A 21658-nucleotide genomic window follows, 5' to 3' on the forward strand; every position below is an offset into this window, starting at 1 on the left:
GAGTTGGACAGCAAAGGGGTCATGGAATGGATTTGCTGGCCAGCACCACAGCAATTTGTAGGAGCATTTCTTGCTCTTGCAATGGACTCTGTATAACCTCCAGTCCTGTGAGTTCTCTTATGTAATGGACTCGTACATCTCTTCAGTTCTTCTGTACATCTCATGAAATGTTAATATCCTCACAAGGATATATTAAAACTACTAAACTTGAGGGAATTAATGTCTACTGATAAAGCAGAAGGAATTAGTTGGTAGCTATTTTTATACTGGATCCATAGGGACAAAAATCAAATTCTAGGACATTTTGTGGAAGTGTCACAAACTTTTGCAGCTGAAAAACCACAGCTAAGCAGCATTTATGTATGGCAAGCAATGAGGAACCTCTTGTCAAACTGGACAATCCCCATATACTGAAAATCACTTCAATGTCTTCTGAAAAGAACCACAAACCAAACAGCCAATTCACTTAGACAAAATATTTTATTCCTTACTCCCTATCAGCACCTAGCAGACAGCATTTCCCCTACCAGTTGCTGCTGTAGCTACTGTATGGTTCAGAAATAGTGCAGCAGAGAAAGAAAAGTCACAAGATCAATGGAAAGAAAAGAATCAGTAGTGTAAAAAAAAAAAAAAAAAAAAAAGCAATCCACAACCCTCAAACCTTCCTGAAAGGTCAGCCTTGTTAACAGGGATTATGGAAAGCAAATTCTATTAATTCTCTCCTCAGTGTACTTCTGCAGTGTTTTGTTTTAATCAGATTATTTTTCAGTGTGTGCAGAGCAAGGATCTTAACGGGAAAAAAAGAGAAAAGACTGCCCTATTGTAGTAACCTGCATAATACAGAGTTCTGTTTGAGTCTATAAATACTCTTGCCTCTGTACTGCAGAATTTTGAGCTCATTAGGAGATATGAACTGCTTATTCTGCCCAAAGAAAACCCTTCCATATACTGAGGTAGCAGATACTGTACACTGCTAGCCAAAACCAAGATTTATGCTGTAGTGCATTCAACTTTGCATATATCCATAAGGAAATGTCAGGTAATGCTATATAAATGGCTCAAAAGGTACAACCACCTTTGCAGACTCCAAAGCATATCAGCAAAGGTAATTTATCTCTTGTGTTAGAAAGTATAATGTGTTCAATGGTTAAAAATGCTGCTATGCCTTGACTCAATGGAAATGAAGTTAAAAGTTCCTGTGGTAAGCAACTACAGCTCTCCTGGCTGAGTCATCCATCTTCCTACCCTGTATGCTCCATCACCTTCAGGAATATCAAATGAGCACTGCTGAATAGATGCCAAAGACTTATACTCCTAAGAGCAATATAAAATAAGCAGTAACCTAAACACAGCAGAAAGAGAGAAAAAATTCATCTTCTCTTTGAGATGTTTGTTTCCACATTTTCAGTCCACGTCACAAGAAGAATCTTTCAATAGTATATCAAGAGAGAAGACCAATAATCATCAGATGTCTTTTGTCCTCTCATTTGTCTTCTTCACAGAAATAATTTGGGGATTTGTTAGTTTTGTTGATAAAAGAGACATTGTAGCAGGTTTCTTAAAGGACCACCAAGACTGGAGAAACATAGTTAGGAACAGCTGCCAATTTTAGTTCAATTCACCTTTCACTGTACAAGTTTCATTTGCTAGGGAAGTACAATCTGTATCTCAGACCTTTAAGAGATCTCTCAGCTTTTTTAAGCCCAGGCCACTGTCATCTTTTATCCACAGACTATATAATAACTGAGAAAGGAAGACAGGATTCATGCTACACAGCAGATAGGCAGCTAAAATTGACTGCCAAAGTTTAAATGTTGAATCTCTTGCATTATCATTTCACAGTAGCACAAACCAGGCCATCTTTTGGAGTGAAAATTACCTCCAACCCAAACAAAAATGCCTCTTCAGCCTCAGCAGGAGATTCATAAGTACTCCTAGGCTCTCATTAGAAAAATTTAAATGAGCAACTGATGCACAGTCTTGAACTGACAAGGCACTTCACTGCTTTGAAGAAGTGTTAGCGTTTCCACATATTTTGCATCCCACAATAAAACTGCCTGATACAGGCAACAGTTTCAGTGCCCAGTATTTAGCAATTTGACATCATAAAAGAACTGATGCAAGAGGATCAAAGAGCAAGGTATACAAGAAACTAGGGGGAAAAAAGTCAATTTCTACAAGTCACTCTACATGAGCTCTCCTATTGCAAGGTTCAGATCACTACCCAAATATTTGTAGGCAAAGACAAATTTCAAATTATTTAACAATTTTCTTCCTCTCTTGTGGATTCATATGTGGTAGCATATTTTGCTATTTCCACTGACTGTCCCCAGTGTGGATTAGTCCATTTTATCAGGGAATGCACTGCATTAGTGCAAAGGCAAAGCAGCATATCTCACAACTGGTACAGACACACAGACTGTGACTGATTTGCTCTGCAGCCCTGATTCCTTTGCTCAACTCCCTCATCAGCTTTTCAGCCAGTTTCAGGCTTTGCTCCAAATTTGTTCCAAAGATTTTCCTGAATCAAACTCTGCTACAGACAGAAATCTGACACATGAATTGCTGACTTGTTGATGGAAGGAATTATTGGGGAACAAAAATTGATGGAAGGAATTATTGGAGAACAAAAATTCTGCTATTACTGACAGTGTATTGGACAGGTTTTTACTCCTTGAAATGCCAGGGAGAAAAATTAAAATGAAAGTAAATAATTTTATATTGGATTGCGTGCAGAAATTTATTTACTTGACCTAGCTACCCTGAGTGAACTGTTTCCAAATACTTAAACTACTTTTCAGAGACCAGCTACAGACAAAAGTACAGGGTTCACTTGAAGTGCAAGATTTTGAACATTTTTCCTCAATGTTAAGGCTCTATTTCCCTTAATAAAGCAAATTTTACTGAAAATGGCTGTACCACACCTGCAACACAACCTTAAAGTCATGTTTATACCTCTCATTTTAATTATTTTGGTAGGTCGGATGAAGGTCGTTTTGCAGTTAGTTCCTCCACAACCAAATATATTGGCAGTACAATTCAAGTCTGTCATCTTGTTTCCTTTCACTATTAAAGGCCACTTAGTATTTGCATGACTAGAACTATCATATGGAAAAACGTTTCCTGCTGCTATAAACCAAAAACATTTTTGTACCTCCACATTAAAGCTTTTTTAAAAAATAGTGGCCACTTTTAAATCAATAAACCAGAGCAGCCTAGTTTGCTTAGAACATTTAGTCTCCCAAATGCTTCTCTCATTAATTCTGGTTTCTTTAGCTTCAATTCAATAAAAAGCCAAACAAAAGATATAGTATAAAACTTCCATCTGATGCACATATTTAATATTCATAAATGGAGAGTGAGCCATGAACAGAGGAGACACAAAATTCTATTTACAACAGTATTATTGAATTTCATCTACACAGCTGCATTTCTTAGACCACCACACTATTCCTGGCTGTGGCACATTTTGGAGTACACAATATTGACAAACAAAAGGAAACTTGGCTGGGAAAGAGCAACAACAGCTGTGTAACTTGAATGAATGGGGTCCAATAATATACAACTCCTAATTTATCTAATAGTTAAAATTTTATAATAAGTATGTTGGCTTTGTTTTTGAAAGGCTTTAAATATTTTTATTGATAGCACATTTCTATTTATCCATTAATGACTTCTAAAATATTTTCTTAGGAAGAACACATGTTCCCTTTGCTGTAGAGGATTAATTCCAGAGACCTAGGAACTGGTACAGAAAGGCTCCTCAGATAAGTAATGGTTACATATGACTAGCAAAAATTCTTAGTTTAGTTAACAATACTGGCAAATGTTCTACAAAAACAAATTACACACAAAAAAAACCCCAGCTTTATTTTGCTTTTATTCTCCTGAAGTAAACAAAACTTTCTTGACACCCTAAAAATTTCTTCCTGCCCTTAGCTCTAAGACTAACTCAGGACTGATGCAAAATTCTTCAAGGTGCATTTTCCCACTGAGTGATACAGATATTTTGGACTCCACTACATGATGACTCTGTGTGATTCTAGTTTCTGTAGTTGATTTAGATGTGATCTACCACGGGGTTTGTGGGACCAGCTTTTGGTAGCTGGGGGGACTACAGGAGTGGCTTCTGTGAGAAGCTGCAAGAAGCTTCCTCCATGTCCAACACAGCCAATACCAGCCAGCTCCAGGATGGACCCACCATTGGCCGAGGCTGAGCCATCAGAGAAGGGAGTAACACCTCTGTGATAATACATTTGAGAGGGGCAAAAAGTTATTGTACAGCCATGACTGTGCTCAGAGAAGAGAGGAGTTACAATATGTGAGAGGAACAACCCTGCAGACACCAAGGTCAGTGCAGAAGGTGGGGCAGGAGGTGCTCCAGGTGCTGGAGCTGGGATTCCCCCACAGCCCATGGTGCAGCCCAAGGTGAGACAGCTGTGCCCCTACAACCCATGGAGGTCTGTGGGGTTGTAGAGATCCACCTGCAGCCCCTGGAGGAGAGCTGTGGTGGAGCATGTGGATGCCTGAGAGGAGGCTGTGACCCCATGGGCAGCCCACACTGGAGCAGGCTCCGGGCAGGGACCTGCAGACCTGGAGAGAGAAGCCCACACTGGAGCAGGTTTTCTGACTGGCTTTGTGACCCTCTGGGGGACCCATGCTGGAGCAGGCTGTGCCTGAGGGGCTGCACCCTCCACTCATGCTGGAGCAGCTCATGAACTGTAGCACACAGGACACATGCTGGAGAAGCTCATGGAGAACTCTCCCGTGGGAGGCATCCTGAGCTGGAGCAGGGGAGGGACTCCTCTGCCTGAAAAGTGGCAGAAACAACCTGTGCTGAGCTGACCTTAACCCCCATTCCCATCTCCCTCTGCCACTGGAGAAAGGACACAGAAACTGGGGATGAGGTGGTGGCGGGGGGAAGGCGTTTTAAAGATTTGTTTTACTCACCATTCTCCTGTTCTGATTTTGGTTAATAATAAATTCAACTTTTCCCATTATAGTATCAGTTTGTGATCTCCCCCTGTCCTTACCTCAACTCAGGAGCCTTTTGTTATATTTTCTCTCCCCGTCCATTTGAAGAGGGGAGAAATAGAAGAGCTTTGGTGGGTACCTGGCATTCAGCTGGGGTCAGCTCTCCACATCTAGTTTTCCATAAGTAATTCTCATTTCTGTCTTATCAGTGCTGTGTCTCAGAATCCAATGCACTGAGCAGTATTGTGATTTATGTCTTCAAAACTTTTTTTTTAACTTTTAAAATAAGCAAAGTTCCTATTGCATGTCACCTCTAAAAGATATCAGTCCAGATTTGATTTGAATTCAAGACGTCTGGAATGTAGTGACTCTTAGCTGTGATTAGCCACAGCAGAATCAACAATATTACTGAGAAAACCACAAAAAAAGATGGTTTGAGTCAATATAAATAGTGATTTTATATATGTATGATTATACAGAGATACTTATACATATATGCATATAAAATGTGTATATATAAAGTATGTATGTATATACACACACACACACATATATATACAGATTGATCTATTTCGCTTTTAAGAGTAAAGATATTTATGGACAGAAACAGAGAGAAAGGAGATCTAATTCTAGTCTGTGTACATTACTGAGAGCTTTTGGCACACAAAGTTCCCATCTTTCCACATACTCCTGCAGGAAGGGTCCTCTCAATCTCTGCGAGAACCCCAAAGACCCTGAATATCTTCCAACCATTCCTGCCTTGAAGCCAGACTGTCACACACTCCAGTTTAAAAATAGTGTCCAAACCTCCCAGCTCAAATACAACAACACTTTTGAAAAACAAGACAGAAATTACAGAATCACAAGGCATTTACAGAACATTTGTCTTTCAGTAGCAAGCTTATGCCCCATGGTTTTCTCTCTTTCAAATACAATTGTCTCAAGGTGCTCTGCTGCTCTCAGAAGTCTGAGAGAACAACTTCCCTAACAAAAATACTTGAGAGTACTTACCTTGTGGCTTTGGACTTGCAGCTGAACGCGGGGACTGTTTGAGTGGCACACTTCCATTTATTCCCTGAGCCGCTTCGTAGCGTACATTCTGCTCCGCAAGCCTGGCTGTGGCACCCGCTGCACAAGCTCTAGGCAGTATCAAAGGCTTTGGACAGACGCTGCTGCCTGGAAAATGAATACACACAGAAGTAAGAAACGGGATTGAGTATAGGCTAGAATGACTACAAGAACATTTATTAGAGTGCTAACAATTCTCTACAGAGAATATTAAAATATTTAAGAGTGTCTCATCCTAAAAATACTCTTTGCCTTTCACTGAAATTTTTTATGTTGTTTAAACTTTGAAGGGTTGGATATGAAGAATATACTTCCACCATGACTAGTCTAAGCTCTTCTATAGGAACATGACAATAACCAACAGACATTTTTCCCATTTGAATTTTTGCTTGTTCAACAGAACTGGACCAGCTGGTTCAACAGAACCAGCACTTTTGTGCATCTATTCTATTTCTGTATTTGAAATGTGTACAAAATGCTGTATATTCAGAACACTTATTTAATTACTTGATGGAAGGACCCAAAAGTCAGCTAAACTAATTGTGTCTCTTTTGGTAGGAACAGGCCCTATTATAAGTATTAAAAAAAAGAGCACAGCACAAAGCCAGAAAGAAATTATTTCTTAGCAGAATGGAATTTATTCTCATTCACAGGATCAATATGCTGTTGTTGATAAGAAATGTAGAAGAAAATATAAAGTAAAATATATTCAAACAATGGAAATGGTAATAAAAGCACTTATTCGAATGTGATTATAGAAACTAAAAACATGCATTCTAGTTTTGCAGCTTAAAAGCAATTGGTTCTCTAAACACAATCCAAAACTTGAAAGAATAGTATGAAGGACTTTGAGACGTCACTTAGGTCAATATTCATTTACCACTAAACCAGAAAAGCTCCAGAATGTTTTTGTGGAAGAAGCAAGGAAAACGAGAAAAGCCCATTTATCATTTATTGTGATGTTGTCATAATTATTTTCATTAAAAATATATTAGGAGAGTTTCTGCATCTCTGTTTACTGTTGTTGTTTACCACCCTTTCCATTTGCTTGCCTTTGCTGGGTTTTTCTTTGCATGTTTCCGTGAAAAGCAAATCCAAAACCCACTCAGCTGTTTCATAAGGTGATCTTCCTATATCTTCTGAACAGCAACTGGTCTGCAGAGTTTGTACCCTCTGGTCTCATCCAACTTCCTCTCACCACTACAAAGTCCACCCACCCCTAGCTACAGCCAAGCCTGCTCTTGGAACAGTAATGGAGAGGGATGCTACAATTAATGCTCTATGCTGCTGAACGATTCTTCAGCATTTTCTGGATTCCAACAATACTTTCAAGTATTCATTCTTTATTTCCTGGAAGCCTATTTTTCCTGTTGAACATTGAGGCAGCCTTACCCAGAGGCTGCCTCTACCAACACAGATTCCTGCAGAGATCCACGGTGAGATCAGCAATCCGTGCTACCAAAGCTCCAGTACTTGGTGACAATGCATGCACAACACCCACAGCAGCAGCACAGCATCTTCTAGTTCATCCAAGGATCTCGTTCATAGCAAGGGATCTCCCAAGAACATAAAGATGGTCATTCCAGAGTGATGAGGATAATCTAACAAGGCCCCCACTCTACAGAAGCAAAGTCTCAGATGCCTGTTATCTCAGGCAGAGATTCCTTGACTCTGTTTCCTTTGGTATCACTCCCATCCACAAAAAGCTGTGTTGTACTCCAGCAGTGAGAGCTCTGTCCCATGGCATTCCTCAAATCCTAACACGATAATTTAGTTCCATATCTGTCTCTCCTGGGGGTGGGAGTTATGAAAGCTCTTGGAAAGACCAAGCTGATGGTACAGGGAGTTGGACCAGCAAGTTTTCCTTGTCTTCACCTAAGAGCCAACAGGCTGGGTTTCCCTTTCCTACAGAATTCCATAAAAATAATGCTACAAATGTAGCAGTTTGCACCCCAATTGGGCAATTCTAAATTCAGAAACAAATTTAAGAAGAGTTACTCCTGTGGTATCATTAGGTTGCACAAATTGGGTAGGCAATTGCACACGATTTATAAATCTATATTCAGATCACGTGTAAGATTGCAGTGAGGGTCAAAGTGTGAAGGCTTGGACTTTTCTGAAAACTTATTGGTTTGCAGATTTGTCAGCCAACATTCTGCAAAATCCACAGCTCCCAGAGTGCAGCTCAGTAAAGGGCATTGCTGTGTCAACTGCTCAGACCAAGGCTAAAAATCTCCATCAAAATATTACCTTATGTATTATAAGGATTTTCTAAGAAATGAGGCTCTGCTGTGTCCAGAATAGGAACTTATTTTGCACGCACAGCTTTATCAAGGCATTCACACCTGTTGAAGGTTATCACTCACAATCACATAACGCCCAGCCAAATGCCGAGCTGCTGCTGAGAACAGAGCTGCTTTGTGGTCAGCCATGGTCTCCCCTCCTTGTCACCTTCTGCTCCAGCTTCTGCTTCTGGCTACTACTTCCCCTGGGCCAGCACCAGCCCCTGTTGCACTGTGCTGTGAAATGAGCAGCAGAAATGGGGCAGGTGGAAGCTGGAGTGCATTTTGGGTGGGTTTGACCTCACAGCCACCCCAGCAATGCTGCTTGCACAAGGGAACAGCTGGGATTATGGCTGGAAGAGGACAGGACAGCTCCTCTCAGCAGCAGCAGCAGCCCTGCCTTAGACCTGCCTGATAAGATCATTTCAACACAACCCCTGTTCCTCAAGCAGCTGTTCAGACTTTCATTCTATTTGGTTTACACATGCACACACATAGCCTTAATACAGAGTCCAGCAAAAGCAGCAACAGCTGAAAACAAATCTTTAATGCAAAAATATTAGGTGGCCTTAAGAATCAATTTTGTTGTCAGCATCCTATGGTCTCCACTAGACTGGGAAATATTAGTTGCATTCAGTGGGCAAAAGCCATTTTGTAAAGCTTGTCCACTGTAAGACAGAACAGTAACACAAGCAACAGAAAAGAGTGCTTCTCTAGAATGGGATTTTTGCAACTGCTTACAGGAAACAAAAGATCCAAGAGGTGTTCTGATTCAAGATGTGCTCTGGCTTCACACCAACAACTCAGGACATGGGGCAGTGGGGAAAGAGAGTGACTTCAAATTTGTTATTGCTGTACAAGCCATTAAACAATTCCTCCTTCCTCTCTGGGAGCCATGTTTGCTTGAGATGGACATGTTGCAGACATTTAACCCATATTTCAAACTAGTGATTTTGTTAATTGTGTCACCTCCTCAAGCCATGTAACACTGGAACGGTAAAACGTAACAGAAATCTAGCCACAGCATATTTCTATACAAAACTGAGCAGTCAAATTTTCTGGGCAAGGTGCATCCTTTGACATCCATGGAAATCTGAGCCCTAGTTTCTAGGCAATGAACAATACCACCTTCCAGGTGATGCAGACAATAAAATTGTGGCAAAAACACAAACTCGTGGTGAAAATTCCTGTATCTAGTGTATTGTATTCAAGTGTATTGTAATGTAATAATACATTTTGTTACAACAAAAGCCCAAAACATGCAATATTCAGCCCAAATACTTGCTCCACAACCAGCAGAATGCATTTCAGTAGAGCTGCTCAGTTCTCGAGGCTTAAGTAAGCAGTAACACAATTTGCCTTTTCAAAATACAGTTGTTGTCCTGTAAATACAATGTAAAATCCCATTAGATATGCAAAAATGTAGATATGCTGCAAAAACCTGCACCTTTTACTGGGCTGAAATAGAATCCCATCACGATTATTTCTGACCTGATTAAAGAAACACCTGTGCACTTCTGCTACTTCTATGAATTATAAAAAAATATAAGAATTATAATAACCATAATAAAAATAAGAAATTTTACCTGAAGTCAGAAATGCCATGCACAACAAAATACTACCAGCCACTTACTGTGTTGACTGGTACATGATTAAAATGCCCCTCTTATAATCAGGAATAATTAAATACACTCGAGAAGAGAGAAAGGTGATGGAAAGATTTAAGAAGTGTAAGGGAGAAAGAGGTAATAATAGCTAATAGAAAAGAGAAATAAACAATGCAAATTTGATAAGCACTTAATTACTTTGCTTATCATCTGCAAGGAAATGAGAAGCTAGAATGCTTGCAAACATGCTTGCATCTGCAAGTATGTTTGAAGCTAAGGTGATGCATTATATATTTTTTCAGGGCATTTTAATTAGAAATAACTTGGATCCATAAACATCGAGACAAACAATCAGCCTGCTTGAAGTGCCAGTAAGATTAAAAAATTACTCATTTATATTCACGAAGGTTACACTAATATCTTAGTATTGATGGGTCCTCCATCAGCAGTTCCATAAGGCAATATCAACACCATTAACTCTTCTGTTGTATTTATTTTCATTCCCACTTAGTGCTCTTCTATTCCTGCAGCACTGCCTAATTTTTACTGTCACTGTGATCCCACTCTTGTTCATGCATTCTGAATGAAAGAAATGCAGTGTTTCTGGATGTAAACAAAATATATGGGGGAAGTTTTAGTCTCTTATGACAAGAGGAAAAATTAAAGGATCAAAATTACTTCTCTTAAATTATATAGCTATGCATGCCCCATGTGTTAATTCCCAAGAGCACCTACCCCAGTGGCTGTGGCCTTGCTCTCCTACTGCTGGATCTTTTCATGTAACATCAATGCAAAGCCTCACACTTCCTGCAGCCCTGGACAGAAGTGGGTATTCAGCAAATAGACCCTGCCAAGGCACTGGCTCAGGAACAGCAACCAAACCAGACATTCTCCTGCCAGCTCAGAGGAGTGCTAAGTGACACTGGCACCAGCAGAGACTACTCCAACCCATCCACCTACTCACCAAATACTACAGGAGCTGGCAAGGGCAGAGCAAGAGTGAGCAGGAGCTCCCTGATCACGAACAAGAAGGCACAAAGCGGCTTCTCGGTTACAGCACCACATGCTGAGGCTGAGCCAGACATCCAGCACATGAGGTCATAGATTCTGCACACAGTTGTATCCAAACCCGCCCTCAAACCTAAGTCTCAACCTGGCACTTCCCCTTCACAGATTTATCCTTTCTGTGAGAGGAGCTGACATGCTCCTGAGCGGCTTATACTGCCAAAGCATACCCAGTGTCAATAACAACTGGACTAAGCTCAAATTATCTGAGAATTAGGAGTGTGAAGGAGGAGAGTAGAAAGTCTGGAAGCCAACATTTTCTCTCATGAAAAAAAATAAATCTTCCTTCCTTCATTTCCTATTAAAAGCTATAATTCCAAGTTAATTACACAGTTGTGCTTTGATACATCTCACTCTTCCACTGCAGTGGTGATAGAATTGTGAATGTTTTCAGCTTCAGAATAGTGCAGAAACTCCACACTGATATTCTGTTCTGTGGACATGAGCTATAAAGGTTAAACATCAGACCAGGCTTCACTGTGGTGACCCAGTGCTGAAATACTGTAAATAGCTGACAACCAAACCCTGCAAAAAGAGAAAAAAATAGCTTTTGCTGAAGTCAGGAGGGCTGTCTCACCAAATAAATTCGTTTTCTTCCTGCAAATAGGTGCTGGCCAGAAAAATAAATAGCAAATAACAGACAGTTTAGAATTATCTTTGAAAAATGGAATCTTGGCAAAGTATAGGGGACAGATCAGGTTCTTTTAAAGGATTAGTTCAGATGCAAAATGCAAAAATGTAGGGTTCTTTTCTTGCAGAGCTATTCCCCAGACACAAGCAAAAATATTATAAGTTCAACAGAAGAAAGTACACCATTTTCTGGAACTACAAAAGATGTAAACCATATAAAACTATTATTTCTCACTGCACACAAACATTAATAGAATTACCAAACCAATATTACCTGCCTTTCTGGATGGAGTAAATAAATCTTCAAGTGAATATGGTAGATATAAATTGTAAAAAGTATATAAATACTGCTCTTTTAGTTTAATGACCCCTGTGAATGCACCCATAGCATGTGACAGTGAAGTTAAACAGGAAACCTTACTGAATTTCAAACTGTCAGATCAAATACTTGCTATATGATAGTTGCCAATAACCAGAAAATATTTAACTTCTTGGTAGATATGGTACCTTACTTAGTAACAGGGAGCAAAGGTTTCCAGATTGTGGTATGCACAACAGTGTGTGAACCACTGGCAAGAAATACATAGAGCAGCAATACAGAAGGAAAAGTGAAAGAAACTTCAGCAAGTTTAACTGTGCACAACACCCAAATTATTTTAAAAGAAGAAACTACTTCTGAAATAGTTTAATTTTTAATAAACTGAGGCAGGTTATGCAGAGCATCAGTGACAGAACCCAATACCAAATATTCCCATATCTGCTTGGTCTAAGATGAGACATTACTGCACTGGTTTGATTTGCAGGTATTTGGGAGACTTGCACATTCCATGCTGCTTTTCCCATGTTTTGCCAAGCATTACAGTTGTTTTGTTTGGAAGAAATCTTACATCTTTCTGATGGCAACTTTCATTTCTAGACTGAAATAGAGCTTTCAGTAACTTCTACCAAAAAGGTGGAGTTGCTATGGATGCTACCACTTTTAAGTAGGATACATATTTAAGGTAACAAATTTAAGATTATAAAGTCCAAGCTTTAAGAGGAAGCACCAAAATATTAACTAAATAAGATTTGTCAGTAATCCCCTGATCTCAGGCTCGCATACAGTGAATCACACAAAGCAAGGAACTGAATGGTGAATTCCACAGTCACTACAAATGTCCTGCCAATGCTGGCTACAGGAGGCAGACTCAGTGTGCTTCACTCTGTTGTCCTGTCTGGCTGCAATCTTTGTTCTTTTGGCTCTGACAATCATTTCCTTGCAGGCAAACCTGCGCATCTGCTGTGAGTCTTATTAAAATGAGTCAACAATTAATGGGATTATCTTTCAACATTTGTTTCAATTTCGGATTAGCACAATAATATAACATTGCACTGCTGATGCTGTTCCAATAAAACAAAAAGCACTGTACAGAACTCCAAATGATTGTAGTTTGAAAGTAGAAGCTTATGACTGAGGTCCTCTGCCAAACCACACCATTTCTTCACTGAGGTTTTTGTTACTCACCTATGCTTGTACACACTGTGACAATGGTTTTGATTATGGTGGAATAGTTCATCAGCTATTTAATGAATAAGGGGGGGTTCTTAAATACACAGAGAAAAGAAATGTTCAAACCACATCTCCAGAAACCCATGACTGAAGAGAGCTCCGAGTGCAACAAGTTCTGTTCAGAGGAATAAATTACTCCTCTTCCACATACTTAGTTCCTGTATTACAATATGTTCCCTCAAAGCCTTGTTTTCACTTTAGCCTTGAACAAGTATTATCAAGCACAAAGTCTAGACAGAAAATATGCAATAGTATTCTTTTACTTGTAGAAACTTTTAATGGTTTGTGTTTCATGAAATAATGTAAAAATCTTTCAGCAGATTTGGACAATATTTTTTCTTTGCTTCTATTACAACTACAAGACTTATAAGTGAATACAGGTCCTGCCCCTACAGCCATGTACCATGAACTTCATGTAGCTAAGAACCACAGGATACAAAGCCACAAAACGAGAAACCGTAAGAAAGAAAATGGGAACAATGAGAAGCATCAGCTCCATCACTCCAGGAATAGGCAGGGCAAGTTGACCCTGTAGCCCAAGTCAGCTGCCCTGCTGTTACTGTCTCATTTCTGCATTAGGAAACTTCAGGTAATTCCTCCCTCCTTGCCAGCACTGCCTTTTGCCAGTGTCACAACTCATGATGGCAACTTTCAGCTCGAGAGCTGCTTCTCACATGACTGCATTTCACAAAGTTGCAGCAGTGTCCTGACTACATCTGTCAACCTCTTCCCCCATCGTGGTAATGGAGCACTGGTGAGTTCTGTATCTGGGTGGCACTTCCTCCCCTCCCCATCCCATGCTCTCTTTATAGCTTCCTTCATGTTTGATGAAGGAAGGGCTTGAGCAAGTTTTGTGTGAGCTCCTACTGCATTAATGGTCATTTTGATTATGAACCCTACCAAAAGAAACAATTGACAGGATACACCTCCTCCGCGTTTTCCCAGAATTATTTTTTCATTTTAGTTTTCTCCACAGAGCTGTGTGAGGTGAGCAATGTCCCCCCAACTATTATTTTATGGAACAATGAAGTTTTTGATTAAGTTTTTAATTGTCATCAGCATATTCTGCACAGATGGCAATCATTGTTTAATAAGTGCCCCAAGCTCCTATTTACTAAACAAGACACCCCATTTACTGATCACAGAAGAATCACTTGTCTGGGCAAGGGTTGTTACACTGAGCCTGGTGGGTTTTTCACTTTATTTGTTGAGTTTCAGGATGATTTATTTTCTTCTTTCTTTTCTTATATGGCAGATAAACAGTATGACACCATGTTGGGCAGCCCAATTTAACTCCATTTTAAGGAAAGCATCTGCAATACTGGGATTAACTGAAAGGAAAATGCATCTGACTGTCTCATACAAATTGCTAGAATAATTCAAGAGGATTTGTTAGCATATACTTACCAGGCAAGTGCAGGGATTACTCAGACAATGACAGAGAGACCTCCCATTCTATAATTCATAAGCCATTATAAAATAACAGTGTGCTTAGAGAAATTTGAGCTAACTAAAAATTTCATAATTTTGCACAGTATTTATTGCTTCTGAACTTCTCTAACAAGTTACCGACACTTCAATCTTGTTCTCTGCCCAGTTATCTGAGAAGTTATGTCATCTCAACTCAGAGCTATTTTGGAAACTATCCATATGCTTTGAGACATGAAATCAGCTATTTCTGTAGATAAAAGGACTAAAAGCATTTTTAGAAACAGGATGCTAAACAACCCAAAGCAAAAAGCCCTCACAGACCCAAAGGCGAAAAAAATAAAGTATTTAATTACAGAAGGTTGAAACTGTAACTGATGTATTATTTCAGAAGATCTGGGCAGAAGTTGTAAAATAGAGGCATATTCAAGTAATTTAAATAAATAAATAAATAATATAGTACATCCAAAATGCAGAAGAGCCAAAGATCCAGAAAGAAGTAAATTACTCAATACAAGTCAATAAAATTATCACTGATAGATGGAAACTGTTTCCCTGATCCAGCTGCTGAGGCAGTCCACGTGTCCTGCCAGCATCTGACAACCCAGAGCTGACCCAGCAGCCAGCTGTCACGGACACAAGTCATTCCACCCACTCCCCTCCCTCCTCTGGGCTGCCCGCTCCCACCACTTTATGTGCACCAGTGTTGGCACCGATCTAGCCTCAGGATGTGGTCTGGGAAAGTTAAGTCATCAGAAATGTAACCCTGCCCAAAAAATAAAGCAGCCAGTTCCATGCATTCATTCACCTTAGATGCACTGGAGCTTGGGCAAAGATGCGAATTTATTGATAGTGAAAGGAATACAAGATTCTCTTTCCAGAAGCCAATAGCCACTAGGTAATATTGATTTTATTGAATCATATCTCAGTGTGGTTGGAGAAAACACTAGGGATGGAAAGAAAAAAAAAATAATAAAAACAAACATTATCTAAAAACGGATGGCTTAAAATATGCTCTAATTACAGAACAGGCAGCAGGGTAAAACTGCACAATAGCACTACTACAGGCTATCATGCACTGCTTCCTGTTACATGAAAGGTTACAAGTAAATATAAACTCGTGAACTTTATGATAAAGAGGAAGGTGGGGATGGAAAGAACCCCTCCAGCCCCTTGGGAGCGGCCCCAGCAGTGCAGCTGCAGGGACCACGGTTGCTCCATGGCCGCTGCCTTCCTCCCCAGGCCCGGCTCTCCCAGGCTCCCCAGGAGCTTCAGCCTCCCTGCCAAGTCATTAACAACCATCAGCTTCCAAACAAGCAGCTCCCAGGGAATGCTCACTGCACCAAATCAGAAATATAAAGAACCCAGAGCTGGACACTTCACAAGAATTCAAGTGCTTCCTGCTTTTGACCTGGTTGAGGAAAAAAAAGTGAAGAATAGCCACAAAAAGCCTCGCTTAAGTGCATTTAGACCCTTCCTGTGCAATCATTCAGGAAGGACCTTCCTTGTCCAGTCTCTTTAAAGCCTCCCACAATTATGCCAGCTTTTACACCGCCTCCTTTCCGTAAGGAACAAGAAACCAATCACCATTTCACATTAACCCACTGGCTCATGATCATCCTTACGTAAGGAAGCCAAATACAAGTAGCCTGGAATCCAAATGGGGAAAACAAATCCCTTAGCCTTTAATTGCCAGAGGTGACCACTCTTTGTACTGTCCACAGAATTCACTCCAGGTTAACAGACCTGCCCATGAATGCATTTGCCACTTGAACATTATACACATTGAAATAGCTTTACACTGCATGCTCTGAACAGGTTGAGAGATTAAAATTCAAAAGTATTCTGTTGTTTAGTTCTCTCTCCTCTGTTTTCTAGACCTCCATTTAAAATCTTAAATGTTAAAAAATTAACATTTTAACATGCAAAAAAAAAAAAAGAAAAATAGCAACTGTATGATGAATTTTGAATGTCATTTCTTAAAACTTATAAAAAGCTGGAGAATTCAAATATCTGGTCTCTATGCAGACTTGAAAATTTATCATACTGTTCCAAAAAGCTTAATATTCCTATGAATATTTATCTTTCAGTGTGCAAATGAATAGAAAATGTTATTTAACAAAAAGGCAATGTAATGTAAAAAATACATAAAGTCCAACTAAACTCCAAGAAGAGAAATAATTTTGAAATGGCTGAAGTTTTGTCCAAAACACCTCAAGGATGTGCAACCTTTCACTTTGCAAATGTTTCAAAACGCAAATGTTCGAAGGCCCCAGGACAGACCAAAAAAGGCTGTTTCCCCCCAAACTGCAGCTAGCCCAGAGTGAGACAGCCCCCACCAAGAAAAGAAGTTCCATCCTTTCCATCCCTCCACGTCCCTCTAACTCCCACTGCTCACTTCTTACCCACCCTAGGGCTCGCTGGGTTTCTCTCCAGCTAAGTGGAAGCCAGCACAGCTCCCGGGTGAATGGACACAGCTTTTACACCAGTTTTGTACAGTGGGAGCGAGCTGAGCTGGCTCGTGGGTGAGCCCAAGAGCTCCAGGAAGGGACCTGGCAGCCCCCTGGCAGCAGCTGCCCACTGGATCACTTGAGCTGCTCACAAAACTGCAGCCCAGCAGAATGTAATATTCAGTGCTCTCCTCAGAGCCTCAGCTCTTGGCATCAGTAGAAAGAGCATTGCAATAGTCACTAAAAAAAGTGGATGGCTTGCATGATGGGTAAAAAAGTTTTCCAAAACAGAGAGCAAATAAACTCTATGAAATTACTTGTAAAAATAACATTTGTTTAAGGTTAAGCATTTAATTTCTTTTCTAATACAAGGTCTGGCAATACTCCAATCCCTCTCCACCTCACATGACATAAACCAGCTGTTGCCTCCCCTACTTTTTGTTTCCTTTTTTATAGTGACAGGTCATGACTGAAGGGTTTTTTTCAAAAGCAAGCAAGAGTAATCATAATGCATTAAATATCTTATGGCAATGTAAAGGAAAGATTGTTTTTCCTAAACACCTGTCCTTCTCAAGGTCAAGCATTGCCTGTCAAACTGTAAGAAATACATGGGCACTAAAGTTCCAAACTGTTAACACTAAAGAAACTTACTCCTTTGTTTTATAATAATTATAAACCCAGGGCAGAAGGGGAGAGATAGAGGAGAATTACATAAATATTTTGAATTTTTAGTAAAGACTCAACAAACACACTGGGTTTCCAAGCATTGGTGTAACCCATTTTCTGTTTATACAGCACCTATCACGTAAAAGACTATCATAACACTCAGTGCTGCAGGCACAAAGGAAAGCATAATGGTGGCACTAATGAAAACACTGGAGTCCCTCTTGACTTCTGAGTCATGGTATCAATGACCCTTTGAAAAGGCATTGCTTGAAATCAGTTTTTTCCTTTATAGTGAATGCTACTACTAAAAGAATATAAATTTATAAAGTTTGAGTCTTCAAAAACATCAACACTCCAGGAAAGGTACATTCTACATATTTGTTGTGGCCTTTAGTATTCGGAAAAACTGCTTTGCCCAGGTACCTGCAGACACTCAACTGCCCAAACTGCCCATGGTGATAACAATGAATGCACTGCTATGTGAATTTATACCTCCTGTAGGTACTGTCCCTCCTTTTGCCCTCTCACCCAGTCCCAGCAGCCAGCACTGGAAGGATTTCTTTGTGTTTCAGACTGGAGGCAGCCAACACTTCAGCAAGAGACTCACTGCTTCTCTGACACTGTTTAGGGGGATCCAGGGATATCTGTCCACTTGATTTAAAACCCACACAGACTGGAATTATTTGCTGTCACCCTTTCTCTGTGCATTGTCTATATCCACAGGTCTCCTACACCTGATAGTATAATTGATGTCACCTTAAAGCTTGTAAAATTTATTTGTGCCTCACACAGTTAACCTCAAAAAATCCCCAAATGTCACAGCTTCACCGCTCCATTTGACCTTCAGACTGCCACTGTTACATGTAAGAATTCTGTAGGCCTAGGCCTTTGCAGACTGAAAGCAAGCCAAAGGGAAAGAGGAAATTGTGGTTGTAACACCACATTATCCTTCCTGAAAGATCCATAAGAGCTACTGTCACATTTACAGGAAAAGGATACACATTAGAAAACAGCTCTTAAGAGACAGATCAGAGAAAAAGTTTCCTACATCCACATGTAAATTCTTCTCAGGATACAACAAAATGGTATTTGAGGAGTGGGAGGTGTGATTACCATCCTTTTCATTGATTATTAAATGCTAGAGGGAAAAGAGCAGTTTCAAACTTGCTCATAAAACAGATAAGGAGCCAATAGATTTTTCTGAAACAAGAGTTCTTTGTACCCCCCTAAAACAGGAGATGCCCACAAGTACTGGAGCAGGAGAATTGGGCAGAACCATTTGCATACATATACTCTGAGCTTCTCTAGCAAATATCAAACTCACTCTGCCAGTAACTTCCTTCCCTCTCTTTAGCCTCAGAGGGCTTTCCAGAGAGGGAGACTGGCATATTAAACCCAAACCTTCCGCAGATCAGCTTCACCCATCTCTCTGTGAAAAACCTAATGCAGAATATTTGCTGTTTTATATTAAAGTGTTAGGATATGCCTTTTGACTGAACTTACCACAAGTTGAATTTTTCTCAGAATTGAAAATGCACTCAGAAGTAAAGCAGTATTTTAAATAGTATTCTTTAAAACTCATTTACAAGAATACAATGGAAAAAAATCCAAACCTTTCACTGGATGGTGCAAAAAAAAATGTGGGTTTTTTTTTTAAATTCTGGAAGCAAGTTCTGTACATTAAGTATATCATAAGCATCAGTTAAATTGATTATTGCAACATTATAGGTATAAGTCACAAGTGTACACCTACTTCCTAAAACAAGGATATAAATATTATGCAGGATATAAATCTTAAAGGTTATGCTTTCTTATAGATATGTCCTATAGAAACCTTACAGCTATGAACACAGCTCAGTGAATCTGGCAAATGAGCCAGGAACTGAAACCACTTACAAACATCAAAAAACGGACTTGCTTTTAAGAAAGTCCCGAGCTGGTGAAAGCAGCAGCAAAACAAGCCCAAGGCAGCAGGGTTATTGGTGTGGCAGATGTATCAGGCAGTCATTTCAGGAGACTTCAAGCTCATTTACTGCCGAATAGGAGGAAAAAGCCACCAGAGCATTCCAGCTGTATTGCATCACAAGGCAGCTGATGTTCACCGGTTTATTTGCCTCAGACTAGAAAGTTTAACTCTTGGTGTGTCTAGACACCCCAAGCCTTGAAGAAATGAAAGTTTGCCAGAAGCATCCCAGTCAGCCTTACCTGGTTCAGAAGACATTGTTTGCAAACGTAATCCAGTACCACTGCACGAAGAAGTGGTTTTGCAACGGTAATAACCCTACCAGAGGCTCACATTTATCCCATTTACAAGCCCTACAAGTTGCCAGAAAGGACTTCTCCCCAGATGCTGGGTTTGTGCTCACAGTTCACATGCTGGGTCTCAGTCACACGATGCTCCTCCTCTCGGAGGGCAAGCCTGTGCTGAGAGGAGAGGCGTAAGCAACGCAAACCAGTCTGCTTAGAGAAAAAGTGAAAAGTCTGTTCACGAGGAAAGAGGAAAAACAAAGAAATCAGCTTATGTAATGTACAAACTGCTGGGGAAAGGAGGAGGAGGAGAAGGAGGGACTACTGTAAGCTGTTTTGTCTAATACCTCAGCCACTATGGAAGTTTTGTCACTGTTCATTGTGTTGTTGTTTGAAACTAAAGCAGCATCAAGGTTAAAGGACAAATTAGTACGTTCTTCTGTTTGGTGCTTTGTTCTCCCTTTATAATACATGGTGCTCATGTCAAATCATCTGCATTTCCTAATCACTCTTTAAATTTATGCTGAGAATTAAGTATATAGGACACACAATATACCACAGCACTGACCAAAAGAATCGACATTAAAGAATTGTTATGAAAACATTAGTTTATTTTGCACTGATTAAAATTGATTAGAATAATTTAAAATATATTTTTAAATTACATAAACTACATATCGTGCTCCAGGGCACAACACAAAGATATTAGAGTGAATTATTAACCGAGGAAATACAGAGTTTCAAAAAGCAAAAGGATTAACTGGAAAGGGAAGTTACCCCGAGTAACTTTCTTTTATTGTTCAGAGCTCCCACACCATGTGATCCCCAGCTGGCACACATACATCTCAGCAGGAGAAAAAACCTGGGATTTAAATCCAGCCCTGTCAAGTCTGAGAATATGAATCCAAATATAGCAGCCAGTGAAGTAATCGTCACCCTCTGCACTGGTCCAAACCACAGCTCCCTGCAGCCCCTTCCGTCTCCAGCCACTCACAATCCCCACGCTCACACCACTGCAGAGCTGCTTGGAGGGGTGAGCACCAAGGGTTACTGGGAACACACTTACAAAACAATCCCTGAGAATCTGTTTGTCACTGAGGGGACAGCCCTCTGGGCAGCTAATTGTTTCCTTTCTATTACAGATGCTGTACGGCAGAGGGATAATGCCAAAACCAGCAAAAAAAACCAACTTTCCTCCAGTTATTTCAACATTTTGGTGCCTTATTTGTCTTGAGATGAGCAGATGCAAGCTCCACACATTTGGATTTGAAACCTAAATGGAACACATTTTTAGCACCTTGGCCAAGATTTACCAGTTTTCTTTCTGCTTTGAGTATTTAAACTGCTGAGCTAGGAAGTTGCATTTCCCCATCCCTGATACTCCTAGCAAAATCCCAGGCTCCTTAAAGACACATACAGATGTTATTCACCTGGCTCATCAGTGCACCATTAAAATAAAAAATAGCATTAGCTGAGTTTCATAATCAGACCAAGAAAACTCCAATGCATATTCGTAGTTTGAAAGTTCACTTGCAGGAGTTCAAAGCTTGCCCCCGTTGCTTGGGCTTGCACACGAAGTGCCTTTGTAACAGAACACCTTATTACTCCAGGAAAGCCTTTGTGGAGAAGACAAATTTTCTGCTCAGTTTCCCACATTTGGAATAAACCACTTTCCCCAGGAGTCTGGGTTGT

The 21658-nt window shown here is 40.1% G+C and overlaps 1 protein-coding gene across 6 annotated transcripts in view; it reads right to left on the minus strand.

The window, feature by feature from the left end:
• The window catches only part of FGD4 (FYVE, RhoGEF and PH domain containing 4), a 103925-nt gene that overhangs the window by 35961 nt on the left and 46306 nt on the right, over positions 1 to 21658 (minus strand). For 4 of the 6 annotated variants that reach the window (XM_064420940.1, XM_064420942.1, XM_064420944.1 and 1 more), the window contains exon 2: positions 5986 to 6150. Coding sequence is in view for 2 of the 6 variants with exons in the window: in XM_064420942.1 (XP_064277012.1) it covers positions 5986 to 6150 (165 nt within the window). In the remaining 4 variants the exon portion in view is untranslated. Of the gene's footprint in view, positions 1 to 5985; positions 6151 to 10895; positions 10915 to 19924; positions 20178 to 21658 lie in introns of those variants that run through there. The other 2 variants (XM_064420943.1, XM_064420941.1) reach the window with 2 other exon arrangements.

This window comes from Passer domesticus, chromosome 5, assembly GCF_036417665.1.
Source record: "Passer domesticus isolate bPasDom1 chromosome 5, bPasDom1.hap1, whole genome shotgun sequence".
In the NCBI taxonomy this organism is placed as follows: Eukaryota; Metazoa; Chordata; class Aves; order Passeriformes; family Passeridae; genus Passer; species Passer domesticus.